The 13,917-nt window shown below is 35.7% G+C and overlaps 1 protein-coding gene and 2 non-coding genes across 3 annotated transcripts; 2 read left to right on the top strand and 1 right to left on the bottom strand.

Annotated features, from left to right (window-relative positions):
* Positions 1–3,173: 3,173 nt before the first annotated feature.
* On the bottom strand, positions 3,174–4,089 carry LOC106653868. The gene is made up of 4 exons (XM_014373463.2): positions 3,862–4,089; positions 3,653–3,802; positions 3,422–3,580; positions 3,174–3,353 (listed from the first exon to the last, which is right to left on the bottom strand). The coding sequence occupies exons 1-4, from the start codon at positions 3,922–3,924 to the stop codon at positions 3,198–3,200; spliced, it is 528 nt and encodes a 175-aa protein (XP_014228949.1). The 5' UTR covers positions 3,925–4,089; the 3' UTR covers positions 3,174–3,197.
* A 6,702-nt stretch (positions 4,090–10,791) lies between these two features.
* On the top strand, positions 10,792–10,863 carry Trnaq-uug. Its single transcript has one exon. It is a non-coding gene; the product is annotated as a tRNA-Gln (tRNA).
* A 1,251-nt stretch (positions 10,864–12,114) lies between these two features.
* Trnaq-uug lies at positions 12,115–12,186 on the top strand. Its single transcript has one exon. It is a non-coding gene; the product is annotated as a tRNA-Gln (tRNA).
* The last annotated feature ends 1,731 nt before the right edge of the window (positions 12,187–13,917 follow it).

The raw sequence follows: 13,917 nt of genomic DNA, 5'->3' as shown, positions 1-13,917 counted from the left end.
CTCTCTCTCGCTCTCCGTTGATAACGCATCGCATCGCCGAATATAAGAAAGAAAGAGAGAGAGAGAGAGAGAGAGACAGAGTGAGAGGGGGCAAAAGCTCATTTTCTCGTGTACGAGCCGCTACGAAATGCGAGAGATAAGTAACAGCGCGAGGGATTCCAAGGGATTAGCTCGATCGAGCGACGATCGATTGAATTTCGCCACGGATATTGCGATTGATTATTCTGACGACCCTCGGCGCGAAAGCGTCGGCAGCAGTAGCAGCAGCTCTACGTGCGTACGTGAGCTAGAGTAGAGCTGTGCGTGTTCTATATACGTATAGAGGTGCGCGCAAGTCGCAAAACGGTAATGGCTAGGATTGAGCTTCTCTCATTGAGCTCTAGAGCCAATTGAATACTCTGATCGAGGATTTTTGTCCGGATAATGCTGATTTATGCCGTGGATGATACTCGAGTTTTAATTTTGTTACTGCCTATAATGGATGGCGTGTAATCAAGTTCCCCGTATCGATCGCACGAATACATATATGACTTTTTTTTAAATCTGATACTCGAGCTTGCGGATAATAAAGTCAACTTGCGCGCAACTATGAAAATGTATAAAAGCACAAAAGTCGAAGGTGGATCTTTAGTTTAAGTTTAGTACACGCACAGTCCGTACATGTTCGTATACTTGTAATCAAACTTGTCACCGAGGACAGAAAGTTAGTCACAGCCAGCGAGTCACAGTTAGCGTCGCAGCAGTTTGCTCTTCTTCTCGTCTCTCTCTCTCTCTCTCTTGCTCGCGCGTATGTGTAGATCTGTGTACGTGCGGGTAAAAGTCTCTCTAAGCTTTCCGAGGGATTTATGGCTGGCGTCGCGACGTCCGTCTTCACTCCGGCGTGACGCCCTCTTCTTGCGCGTCCACAAAAGTCCAGTATACGTTTGCGCAGGATAGAGCTAGAGAGAGAGAGAGCTCAAGGGCCCACGAAACCGCATCGTCTGAGTGCAGTGCAGGCAAACACCCCCACAGAGCCATTAGGGTGCGGCTGCTACTGCTCCTTTCTCCTTCACTGGGCGAAGCAACCGCGAAATTTAGGATGTTTGCGCTATTTCTACTCCGCGTACATATCTATATACGAATGCATAGATACGTACATACTTACTCTGCTTTTCTATTTTTTTTTCTTTTTCTACCTCTTTCAAATTTACTCTTCCTTTACAGTTTTTTATGACTTTTTAAGTATTTTCTTGGCAAGACTATTGTTGAAATAGCGATGTTTTTGCTTGCGCAAACATAGCTGCATGTGTCAACTTAAATTGATAAAATTTAGCAAACATTTTTAAAAACTTGATAAAAATTTTTAATGAAGTTATAAAAGGGATACAGGAGTTGAATGAAAGAAAAAAAAATTTCATAATGAACTTTTTAACATTTCTAGAAAATAATTTCCTAAATTGTGAAAATATAGAGAGCAAACAAACAAAATTATTGACTAAAAATATTATCGATATTTTACCAGTGACTATTGTAAAGTAAAAATAATGTTATTATACTTGTAATATTTCAATCGAAAGTAGTTGATGTATTTTAAAGAGCAAAAAAAATATTTTATATTTATTACGAGCCTGAATATGAACACTGTGAAAATGATTTAAATAACTTAAAATAAATATCGATAAATGATAAAAATCAAACGTGTGAATAGATTCGGTGACATGGACAATGGGAGGGAGGTGAATCGAGAGCAGAAAGTGACTACTAACAATTCGATAACGTTCCCCGGAAATATTTGACAGCTGATGCAAGGACAAAACGCATCGCGGCGACGACAACCACTCACAGCAGTAGTAATTAAAAATATCCACAAGCTGTCCTCGCTGCAGCGCTGGAATGCATTTTACTATACGCGCGAGAACGACTAATGAAAAATCACATTTTGTGCGTACTTACTGCAGCACATGGTCACACAAATGCACATTCACACACACATCCCCAGTCGCACAGACATACATTGAGAGCCACATAAGCCTTCGTGAAATTTGCTCTCGGAAAGTTAGGGAAACGTGCGTATTATTAAAAAGAGAGGAGATGAATGTCAGGCAATGACAACGAAGATTCGTCGTGTAATGATAGCGCAGCTTTTTTTAACTTTTATTAAAATAGCAGACGAATTTATTATTTTTTGGCCAGTGCGAAGATTAATGTCAAAAACGGACTTTCATTATTACCGCTGCAACCAAAACTTAAATTCCCTTGAATGTTATTAAAATGGCAAAAAAATCATTTAAATTTTGATTTGCAACGTTCAGTTGTATTAAAGCCACGCACGCACGCGCAAAGTCATCAGTATACTTTTCATCGATATTTTTCAAGAAGTAGTCATCATCGGCTAGACTTGCGGATACATAAGTATAAAGTCGGTAGTGCGACGTCATTAGTAATTCCGATCTCGTCGGGCGGAAATTATGTCCAGCCATTCAAGCTACGACGATGCCTGCTCGCTCTCAATATCCTCCCTAGCACGCGTCTAGCTCAATACGTGTGTAAGCGAATGTAAGTACATGTGTGTACGCTTATTCTCGCGTGCACCGACGCATAATGTCGACATTCGGCTCGAGACCCTGATCGACGATGGAAATACATACAATCTTCCATGAGGAAATAAGGTTTGAAAAATATAACGAATAAGAGTTTTGGTTGAATTCGAGTTGGCTAGAAAATTCGTAAAAATATTTTAAATTAGGAGTGAAGAGAATGAGCTTTTGCTACGGTTATATGGCACAGGCACAAATATTTAGCTTATATCATGTGAGAGTCTTAACTCCATCCTCCAAGATTTACAATGGATATCCGGTCATGATTCTAGACGGAAGTTCCTCCCGTCATGTATACGCAAAGAGTCTTATCAACACCGCTATATTTGAGTAGCGCACCGCGTTTATCATGCTTTGCTATCTTTCTTGCACTTGCATTGCTATACTTTCGGTTAAGTACGCGGCGTCACTGCATACTAAAGCATGTTCGAACTTGAGCGTTTCTCTCGATGTATCTTTAAAGCATCGAGAAGAAAATTTTTAGCTTGGAACTTTTATTTTCTATGGTGGTTTCATGGAATCACGCTTAATTTCAATTAACTTTATAATAATAAAAATAGGTATAAAGTCAAAGTATCCACAATAGTAACCACGTCATTATTACTCAAATGTTATTTAGATTTATTTATTTGATTTGGATGATATGTGTAGTTTTTTTATCAAGGTATCATCCGTTTTTATCCAGTTTACGGTGTCAAAATAATAACCAGTGATTACTTCTTCAGGTAATATTTTATAAAATTGGAACTGACCTGCATCCGAAAACTCATATTCTCCCTGGAATAAAATCAAATGAAATTCGTAAGTTTTACAAAAGAAAAATTATAATCAAAGCAAAATCATACCTTCTTTACGCAGTTGCCTTCCTCTGTCAATTTCAATAAAAACGGAGGTAGAGCTACGCGATACGGATCATTTTTATCACATATTTTTACAACAAAACTTTGTCGTCCTCGCTCTTCTTTTAAAGAAGAATCTTTATAACGGATAACTTCGGTAATCAACTAAAAAATTTCGATAATTTTTTTCAAAATCTTTTACTAAGTCGTATATATTGATATGTTGATCATACTTGCCAGAGTATTTTTTGGAAAATCTTTAATCACACCCCAGTGAAGAGGTAGAGCAGTATAGGTACTATTTACTTTTTTGAGGTCAGCCGAATATGTGTTTATATTTATGTAATCCAAATTCAAATAATTCAACTGAGCGCTGGTTATTTTAACCTTCAAATATTATTATGTTAATAATCAATTCATGATCAAAATTCGTCATTTTTACTTACTTGTTGACAGCTGATCACTGAAATGTAACTCAAGCTGAATAAGATAAAACTTCGAAGTAACATTTTAATTTTAAGGTTTTATTCGCCTCTCACTTAGAAATTGCAATTGAAATGTTTTACAGGTCGAAGCTTTTATAGCTGATCTTATTTCATTATAATAATGTTTTTAAACTAAAGTAGTAAGTCATTTTTTGCAATGTTGATAATAAATAGCAAAGACATGTCATTGAAAAACAAACCAATTAAGTAATGCAGCTGTGTAAATATTTTCCTGGTTCATAATTAACGCTATTACAAATTCAACTACTTTTCACGACATGTAATTCATTTTCTCTTTGCACTCGATCGCTCAAAAATGTTGCCAGTTCAAGGTTCAAGTTCTATAAATGGCCAGTATCGATGATATAGGTGAAACAGATAGAATGAGTCGCGGTCGGAGCTCGCAAGCGCGTGACGTTCGCTCACTGCACAGATGCTCACTCCTACCGTCTGCATGAGCATATAGCATCCTCCTATACTTTGTTCTATCTGGCGTGGGGTATCTTATGTAGGAAAGCTTTTACGAGTCATAAAAGACTCTTTCATGCCTTTTCTAGTGTCAGGCGCACAACGAAGCATCTTCACTCAGTCGTGCGCGTGGACTAACTGATAATAATGCCACTTTTATTGTACAATAACCCTTATACGTGGCGATAAAACGACACTTTATAGCATCAAAAATGAAATAGTCGTGTTGTCTGTACCTTTGTATATGTGTGCGTGTATACATGTATAAACACAACTACTCGCAAGCTCACCACGATTCTATGCAAAGAAGCACAAGTAGGCAGATATATATAATGTATACGTGCACGTATACACAAAAACTTTTTATTATGCTCGATTTCGCATTTGCGCTCGCGCCCCGGACCCGAAAGCGGCGCGAAAGAAGCCGTATAGCAATGAACGAGGCGTTTTTTCCGCAACTATATACACGCCGAGAAACGAGATAATAAAACTTTTTGATTGAATTGCGGGAAATGAGCTGTGAGAATTACAAACGCCTATACTGCTGTGCAGCGCCGCTGCTGTGCTGTCTTGCTGGCTTGGCAGGCTGGCTTACTTTGTATAATAATAATGCTGGAGGATTCCGTTTTTCTGCTGGTGCGGCACAACTTTCCGCATTTGAAAACATTGTAAAGTAAGAATGGTTTAAACTGAAGTGAATTTTTTAATGACACTGTTTCGCTATATTGGATCCAAGAATTTCGAGGATATAGTTAAAATAGTATAATAGGAAAATTCTCTATTCTCTAATCAGCTTGTAACTTTTTTCTCATTATCAAAGTTAAAAATATGTTTAAAGTAAATTTAACTTTGAAAACATATTTGAAATTTATTAAAAATTAATTGATCTAAAAATAACCATAAATTTCAATCAATAGTTTGTTTAGTGTCTAGTGATTAAAAGTACAAGCCCTAATCATTCGAGGTCTTTATAAATCGAATTACATTGAACTTTTCTTTATTACAATAGGTGTAAGACACCGACGATAGTTGGCACTCGTTGCTACATCTCTCGGGAACTTGTCAAACCCTCGAATGTCTTTCCTTCTTTATTTCAGCTCGAAGAAATCCAGTATTACATCACGCGCACCTCTGTATGCCACCCTAGTAGAGTACTCACAGTGTCGGGCTCGAATCTCACCATTTTACCTCTTATACTACCTTAAGGTCATATACCCAGTTACTGTTGTCACTCGGTAATTTATGTTATGGCTTCGTTAATATGTAATGAATATTAATTATTTGCCAACGACGATGACGACGACTACGTCCTGCTGTGAATGCGCTAATTTGTTACTTGTCGTTGTTTGTACTTCCATAAGCAAGCATCCCGTTTATTCGTTTTGATTTTAATTTATTTATAGAAAAATTTCTCAAAACAGTACATCACATTACCATAGTAATAACTATTTTATTGTTTTGATTCTTAATTACCATAGCTTTAAAGTAAAAACTCATGCAAGCTTTAAACACTTCATCAAAGTGCTTGCATCTCGAATTTTGAAAGTTAAATATGAATGCTCTAATTTCAACGTTTTACTCAATAAAGGTAAAAGATCTTTTAAAGTAAACATTTATATTTTTTTCAAGCAGCTAATATTTGGAACCCAACTGTTTAACTTAAAATGAATATAGACCTATATTTTTTACAACTGTAATACTATTGCCCATTCATGAATAATAAAATATCCATATTCATTCACTTCATTCAAAATTTTTATTTTAAAAAAGAACTCATGAATTTTTTAAGATAAAAAGTTAAACAACTTACCTATATTACTCATATTACACATAAAAACTGTCACTACAAATTAAAAAAACATAATAAGAACAAATGCAAGAAAAGTTCGTTTTAAATGAAACGAAAAATTAATAACTAAAAACTAAAATTGATTTTAAAGGGTAAATAAAAATGAATTTGCTGACACAGCTATTTGTAAAATTCGTTTACTAAAATTCAATATGTTCTTGACAAAATGTTGTAACTGCTAATACTAACAATAAGATGACTCTGGCTGGAAGCGTCGTTTTGCATGGTTTGCTAGCCACATTTATTGGAATCACTATACATTAACTTATATCGCAGTAATCGTGGCAAACGGTTCACAATCGTTATGCAAAATATCTTACGACGATTTTAACTCCAATATTGCTACTTACTAACTAGCTAATTTAGTGTTAACAGTAGCGACTTTTGAATGTCATGAGAATTTCAAATATAATAATTCAAAGAATATAAATGAGAGAAAAAAAGATTTTGTTGATGTGATGAGATGTGGTAGTAGATCTTCTCTTTTTTTATAGATACAAATAATAATAATAATAAATTAAGGGAAATTCTATGTATGTAACTAAAAATGGAGCATAAAATTACAAAACGAATAAATAATTATCGTAAAAAAAAAACGTTTCTAATCAGAATGTCATTTCAGAATAGTTATGAAAAAACCAAAACAAGCACGCAAGAGAGGAAAAGAGAAAGCAGAAAAAAAATTGAGTTCGCGAGTGTGCACGCTTCAGCGTCAGATAATATCAATTACGATGCAGATACCCCGTCCAATAAATTATTCCGGATCCTCAACATACATATATGTATCTGCTTGCGTGGACGACTGTGAAGAGCCGCGGGGAGGTGTAAGTCAAACGACTGGACCCCACCGACAGCAGCGGGGAGTCGCTATGCGTTGTTATATGAGCGCTGTTCTGAAGAATGCACACATAGAATCGAAAAGTGAAGCTTGAACGACGTGTCTGACACGCTTGTTCAATGCATTATTTCGCATGTAAACCAAATTTCTCCTTTTGGTCGATTTTGAGAAATTCTATTGAAATTTATTATGGTGCTCGAACTAGGGATTGCATCGTTGATTATGCTATATTTTTCGACTTTGGTATGCGCTTCAATCAAATTTATTACGTAAAGAGGTTACACAAATGTACATTTTTAATAGAATCAATGATTTAGAATAATACTTAAAAACAACTTCAATTTATTGTTAGCATTTCTATATTAATATGGAATGAAGTATTTGGTTATCGGTTATTCGGTTAGTACAAGATATCTGTATAAACGGTGCAAACTTGTTGAATATCTTGGGAAAAAAGAATTTTAAAAGAGTTTTGTTACAAAATGACCTAGTCCAACTTGTGTATTAGAGGGCAACATACGATAGACGATAAAATATATAATATTACAGAGTATACGCACACACTTATGAACGCAAGAATAAGAGAGAACGAGAAAGAAAACATAAGGTTAGGTAACGCCCTCGTGAACCGCCTCCTGTCCATCAAAGGTATCATCCTCATTACGAGCTCGAGCGAGAGCGACCGCTCATCCCGGGCCATACAAGTCGAGTGTCGATTATTTTCTCCTTTTTTCTTTGCTATACTTTTCTTTGTTGTTGCTCTCACTGATCCTCTCTTTCTTTTTCTCTCATTCTCTTTCTTCTTCGCTACACGTGCTACAATAGCAAACGAGTGCAGATAATTATCAACGCGTGCAATATGCCACGAGCAAAATGCGCCTGCTGTTGATATTTTTTTTTTATTTTATTAATTAATTAATTAATTAATTAATTTTTTTTTTGAAAGTTAATATGGCTAATTGCTGCATTGAAAATATTACAGAGACCTATACAAGTTTTGGACTTTATTTTACTTCCAAAATTGCATTATTGTTTGCATCACATAGTCTTATTTCTTAAAACAAGAGCTAGCAGTAATTATTTGCAAATAGTGGGCAGAAATATTTCAATGCATTTCTTTCACAGAATAATTTGAGCTGTAATTTTTGGTATTTTTTATTGATTTAAACCTATTTAATTACTTACCAATTCAAGTGTCTCAAAGTTTAATTAGTACCTGCTTCATTTTTTGCTCTACAAAATTATACATTTTTTAAATTCCCTTCGTATCTCTTTGTAATGACCAGGTGGGACTCATAGCTACGATTTAGAATATAACTTTCAAAAATAAATTGTTCCTTTTTATATGATAACATTTTTTAGATAAAAGTGAGATTCGCAGATGAGAACTGAAATGAGCTTTTTTAACACTGCGTGCGTGAAACACGGGTTTTCTAACCTTAAAGGGTCAGAAAACCCTAGTTTCTCGCAAGCAGAGTTAAAAAATATCGTTTACAACTAGTCCGCGAGGAAGTTGACTCACCCAGGAATCTTTGCACCCTCGCTACGCTCGGGTGAAAAAAACTCCTGGATGAGTCAACTGCTTCGCGCACTTGTTACAAAATATACTATTAATTTTCCCCGCGTCAATATGAATTTATGAGATGAATGTAACTTCTAAACTGGATTTATTTTTCTGACTTTATTGGAAAATAAATTAACTATATCAAAGTTAAAATCTTTATCAGTGTATTTGTATGAATTTGATAGGGGACAATAGAGTACCGCAAAAGTGTTACTTATGGGACTTTTATCATAAAGTACCATTACTAGCATCTCTAAAAGCCAACACCTACGTCATCGTATCTCTTAAAAAAATTTCATGTAGGATCCAAGAAATTCCTACAGGAAATTTTTTCAAGGGTGTGATAATTATAGACTATTCACAATATCAACTTTTAATTGATCACCTTCTAAATTTTCCGAATCCTCTAGGTCTTCTGAAAACATACTCTCTAGATTGCAAAGCTCTAATTCTTTAGAAATCGTACTTTCTGATTTATCACAACATTCTGAAGAACCTGAAGAACTTGAAGGACTTCTATCACCTAAAGGATCTGTATTACCTGAATAACCTAATATACATGAAGAGCCTGAATTTCGTAAAGCTTTGCTTGAGCCTGTTGATAGACCACCAGTATATAATCCTAAGTTGCGTGAAAAAATGAATTTTCATTTTCAATTTCTATAAAATTAACTTTTCCGGTGATCTGATAATGGTAGATTTATTCTATCCATATTATTTGGTTGAAGCTTTCTGCAGTAACTATTAAAAAAAATGGGATAGAATAAAATTTACATGAAAAAATATTTTTAGATGTTAGCGACTGTCCCCTCTGTCCTCTGCCCGACTACGTTTGGCAACTTGTGGTCACCACGCGTATCCGGCGCATAAACTCACTCGTGATTGAGCCTTTACATTACACATACAATTTTGTCCATTTTTGGTAGTTAAAATTTGAAAATAAATAAAACGCGTTTCTTTTGTTATTTGAACAACCTAAACTCTATTAGGGATATCTGAGAAGAGATAACCGAGGTATAATTTGAGTTTCTTTACAGTTTTAGAATTTTTTTATATTCCCATGAAAGCTCGCTAATCAAATAATTTTCAATTCGATAATAAATAAACCAGAGCTGGTTAGATATTCTATGAACAACAACAAAGTAATGTGTCAAATAAATATAATAATTTTTAACATTAATTTTTCATGATTGACATTTTATCGGTTTATCTTGGATATAGCAGAGAATGTCAAATACAGTCATGGACACTAATGTTGAAAAAAAACTTACTTTATTAGCTAGGAAAGTAGCTCATAAAATATGAGAAGAATAGTTGGATAATATCGCTCTTGAATTAAATTGAAGATACTACCAGTTTCTTAGGAGAAATGTGCACTCCTTATCGTTACCCAGATTGGTACAACTTTATTTGGGTACTTTGTATTCTGTTTATTTTAAAATTTAGGGTGTCTTCAAAAAATTGCTTAAGCCTGACAATCAATAGTTCATATTATAAAACAATGTGTTTTAATAATAGAAGATATCTGATTGCTTCGACCTTATGATCCTTGAAAATAATTCACGTACAGTTGGTTTTTACAGAAAATTTATCGATAAGCTAACCAGGGTCTCAAGAATTGAATAACGACTTCAAGATGAGCACTGATGCCTCGACTATTACACGTTGCAATCACTCCCAACATGGGGTCCACGGGAGCTAACTGATAATTTTGGAGTAGATATTTCTATGAGCTAGAAAATATCAAAATTCAACCAAATGTTGTGAAGAAGTTTAAGGCATTTTTAGGAGATTTGTGTAGAAGAGTACATTAACATGGAAAACTGTCCTATATGCTTCACCTACACACCCACACTACAGTTCAGCAGTGAACTGGTCGCCTTCAGTGAATGCTCAAGAGCCTATAGAGTAACCAAGGCAGATGGTAAACGGCAGAAGATGCATATAACTGCATATCAGTAATGCTGCGATTGTGTAAGTACCCAACAAAAGCATATTGACGAAGCTTTGAAAAAGATAAGTCAGAATCCAGTGAAATCGTAGTCAGAATCAAACAAGTCTTAAAAGAGAAAGTCAAAAGCCTTCGTAAACTATATTTCGTGTAGCTTTCGCCTTGAACTGAATTGTAATTAACATAATGATGAAGTTAATTAGGCTAGGTACCAGTGTAGCGGTTCCATGGTGTAATGGTTAGCACTCTGGACTTTGAATCCAGCGATCCGAGTTCAAATCTCGGTGGAACCTTGTTATTTTGCAAAAAAAATGAACTAAAAAACATGGCTAAAACCTATGTAGGTATGAAAATTACATTAAAAATGTTTTTGATGTGAAACATCTTTATCGACGTTTGGCATGAGGGGTAAACCCGTGAAAAACGAGCATCCGTCCGTCCGTCCGTCCGTCCGTCCTTCCGTCCTTCCAAGCGAACACACATTTGTTAGTATAAGTGTCTATACAGCATCGGTTTGCGCTGCGCTCTGCTATTGGCTGACGCACTAGCTACATCGAATTCGATGACTACTTTCTGCTGCCACCGAGACTTGCCGCGCGTATCTCTTACTCTCTCGCTCTCGACCCCTTGTAGAATTTAGTCTTACTAGACGTTTAAGACGCGCTTCGCGCGTATCAATCTTTTTATTTATGTTTTGAGGTTAGTTTAAGATTCAGAAATAGTTCAGAAATAGTACGTTTCAAACGCGCTTCGTGCACGTCAATTTTTTCATTCTAATTTTGAGGTTACTCAAGTACTAACTGTCTGTTGACAGTTAGCAGCACAGGCACTCGTATAGAGTCGGCTCGCGTCGGGCGTCATCGTCAGTGTCAGACAATCAGAGGTCGTTTTACGCGGCTTCACTTTTCGGCCGTTCTCTTTTTTATAAGTAGAGAGAGAAGAGAATACGCGAATACGCGACAAGAATCCATTCGTTCATGAGTTCACCGCTACGATCGCTAGCAGCGGCTCGAGGCGGATACTTTGAACTTCCACTCATTCATTTAGTACTTCTTATTTCCAGTTTTGAGATCTTAATTCCGTAGTTTTTTTTTCGAAAAAAAAGAAGATTTTAATTGTTCACATTTTTAATTTGTTGATCCTAATGTATCAAATGTGATTTTTTATAGCACGGCGTTCTTAAGTTCACATTTATGGCACGCTTTTCGGTGGCATGAGTCGCACTTTACGGCACCGTATCGTTCACATCACATTCGCTGCGCTCGTGCGCTAACCTCATTTCACGGTACCAGAAAGTTAGACTCATGACTCAGAAAAGAAGGTAGAAATGTGAACTTAAATCAGTGCTATAAAATTGAGTACGATATTCAGGCCATAGGAGACACTTTCTGAACCGGCTATTAGGACCCTCGCTACGCTCGGGCCCTTAACTATGCCGTTCCGAAAAGTGTCACTTATAGCCCTTGTATCGTAAAGTACTATTGATACATTTCACAGTAGATTATAACATCAAAAATTATTTTGAAAGTTATAACGTCGAAAGCGGTTCCATGGTGTAATGGTTAGCACTCTGGACTTTGAATCCAGCGATCCGAGTTCAAATCTCGGTGGAACCTTTTTATTTTTCTGAATATTAACTAAAAATATGATATAAGACTCTCAAAAAATCAATACCGATAGAATCTCTTGAAATTGTTTTATTGAATATACTTTCAACACTTCATTATGAGAGTTATTTAATTCTACATAAATATGCAATTTCAAATAATATAAAAGGTTTTGAAAAAAACCTGCGATTAGAGTGAAGTGATAATTCGTAATGAACTATTTATGATGAAATCATCAAAAAAAGTCCTTGCACGTAAGACTTCCTTCGCTATCCTCACATGCGTATCAATTGAATATGTTTATAGATATTTTGAATATTTTTACAGCATTACCAGTGAAAGAGTTAAAGAGTTCAGTCATATAGTCGTTGGTAGTTTCTATTGATCGGCCTACGATTTGTAAGTCAGTCTGAATTTAATACTCTGTTGGATTTCCATATGTTTGAAATCCATATTTTATCTTTCCAGGGAAGCTAAGATTGTTTTTAAAATCTCGGCGTGCGTTCTAAGATTCAAGACTCAAACTTGTTTGTATTTGTTGTCTTTTGCTTGCTGTATGATATTGTGGGGGATGAACGGCTTTGAACGAACCTGCGTTGTTTCCGACTACCAATTTATTTAATTTTAAGTCCTTTTTTGCCACGTTTCTCGTCAGCCACGCTGCCGAGTCGTGAGCGGTTCAGGTGAGCGCTGGTGTTCAACGCTGATGCGTCTAAAGGAACACGCGGGGTATTTGTTCGATAAATTACGCTCGCGGGGCTACAGAGACGTTTTTGTATTTCAACAGACTTCTGGAGCATTCGTTGCTAAGCAACCAAGTGCTTGTTTAGCGTTATCTTGTTTTTTTATAGTTTTAAGCCTCATTCTCCAGGTTAACTTCGGCGAGCGAACACCGAAATTTTGTTCTTGTTCTGTGTTAAAACAAATATATTTTTCCAACTACTTTTTCACCTTTTTAATTTCTCACTCGACAATTTACATGCGTAGTTTTAAGGAGATAAGTCATCATCTCAGACCTCTAGGCAGTTGCAGTCCTTTTCAGTTAAAACTACGACCAAAAAAGTCGACTGGTTTGTTTTCCACCCCGGACAAGAGTAAAGAATACTTTTCAAACTTTAAGAAATACTCCTAAATGTCGTAAATTTGTTACGATTTAGGGGAGTGAAAGCGTTTTATATTCCTTACCCGGATCAACATCGAATAGTTCGAATTGAAATTTGACCAAGTAGAAAAAAAATGCCCGTTTGCATTGAAAAAAAAGAATCAAAGAACAAATATTTAATGCGTTTTCAATTCCATAATTTTCAGCAAATGTAACAAACTATCAGTTAATTAAAAACGGCTGAAACCAACCCAACGAGGACTATAGTAGTTTGAATGGGTTTCCATTTGACTTTAAAAAGGATTTTGCGTCGTCGGTCGACTAAACATCGTTGATAATATTAGGCTCGAACATCATCGAATCAGGTAATTTTAATTGTATTATAAACCAAGCTTTTTAGTTAAGACTACTAACAAAAAAATTAACTTCTTCAAAAGTGAACAGTATCTCCAAAAGGACTGGCGTAACTTACATCTAATACCTATTTTCCCAGAGGAAAGACATGTCCTAACCTTGAGGTGAGCCTCTTTTGTATTTTTTTAACAATTGGTAGATGTAGAGAATATTGTGAAGTATTCATGACGTTGTAATTCTTTAATCTTCCCTGCTATATAATAATTGATTAGCATAAGCTTTTA

This window comes from Trichogramma pretiosum, unplaced genomic scaffold (assembly GCF_000599845.2).
Source record: "Trichogramma pretiosum strain Unisexual culture from Peru unplaced genomic scaffold, Tpre_2.0 scaffold11, whole genome shotgun sequence".
Taxonomy (NCBI): Eukaryota; Metazoa; Arthropoda; class Insecta; order Hymenoptera; family Trichogrammatidae; genus Trichogramma; species Trichogramma pretiosum.
Note: the sequence above shows the minus strand (reverse complement) of the source record. Positions and strands in the feature narration are given on the sequence as shown.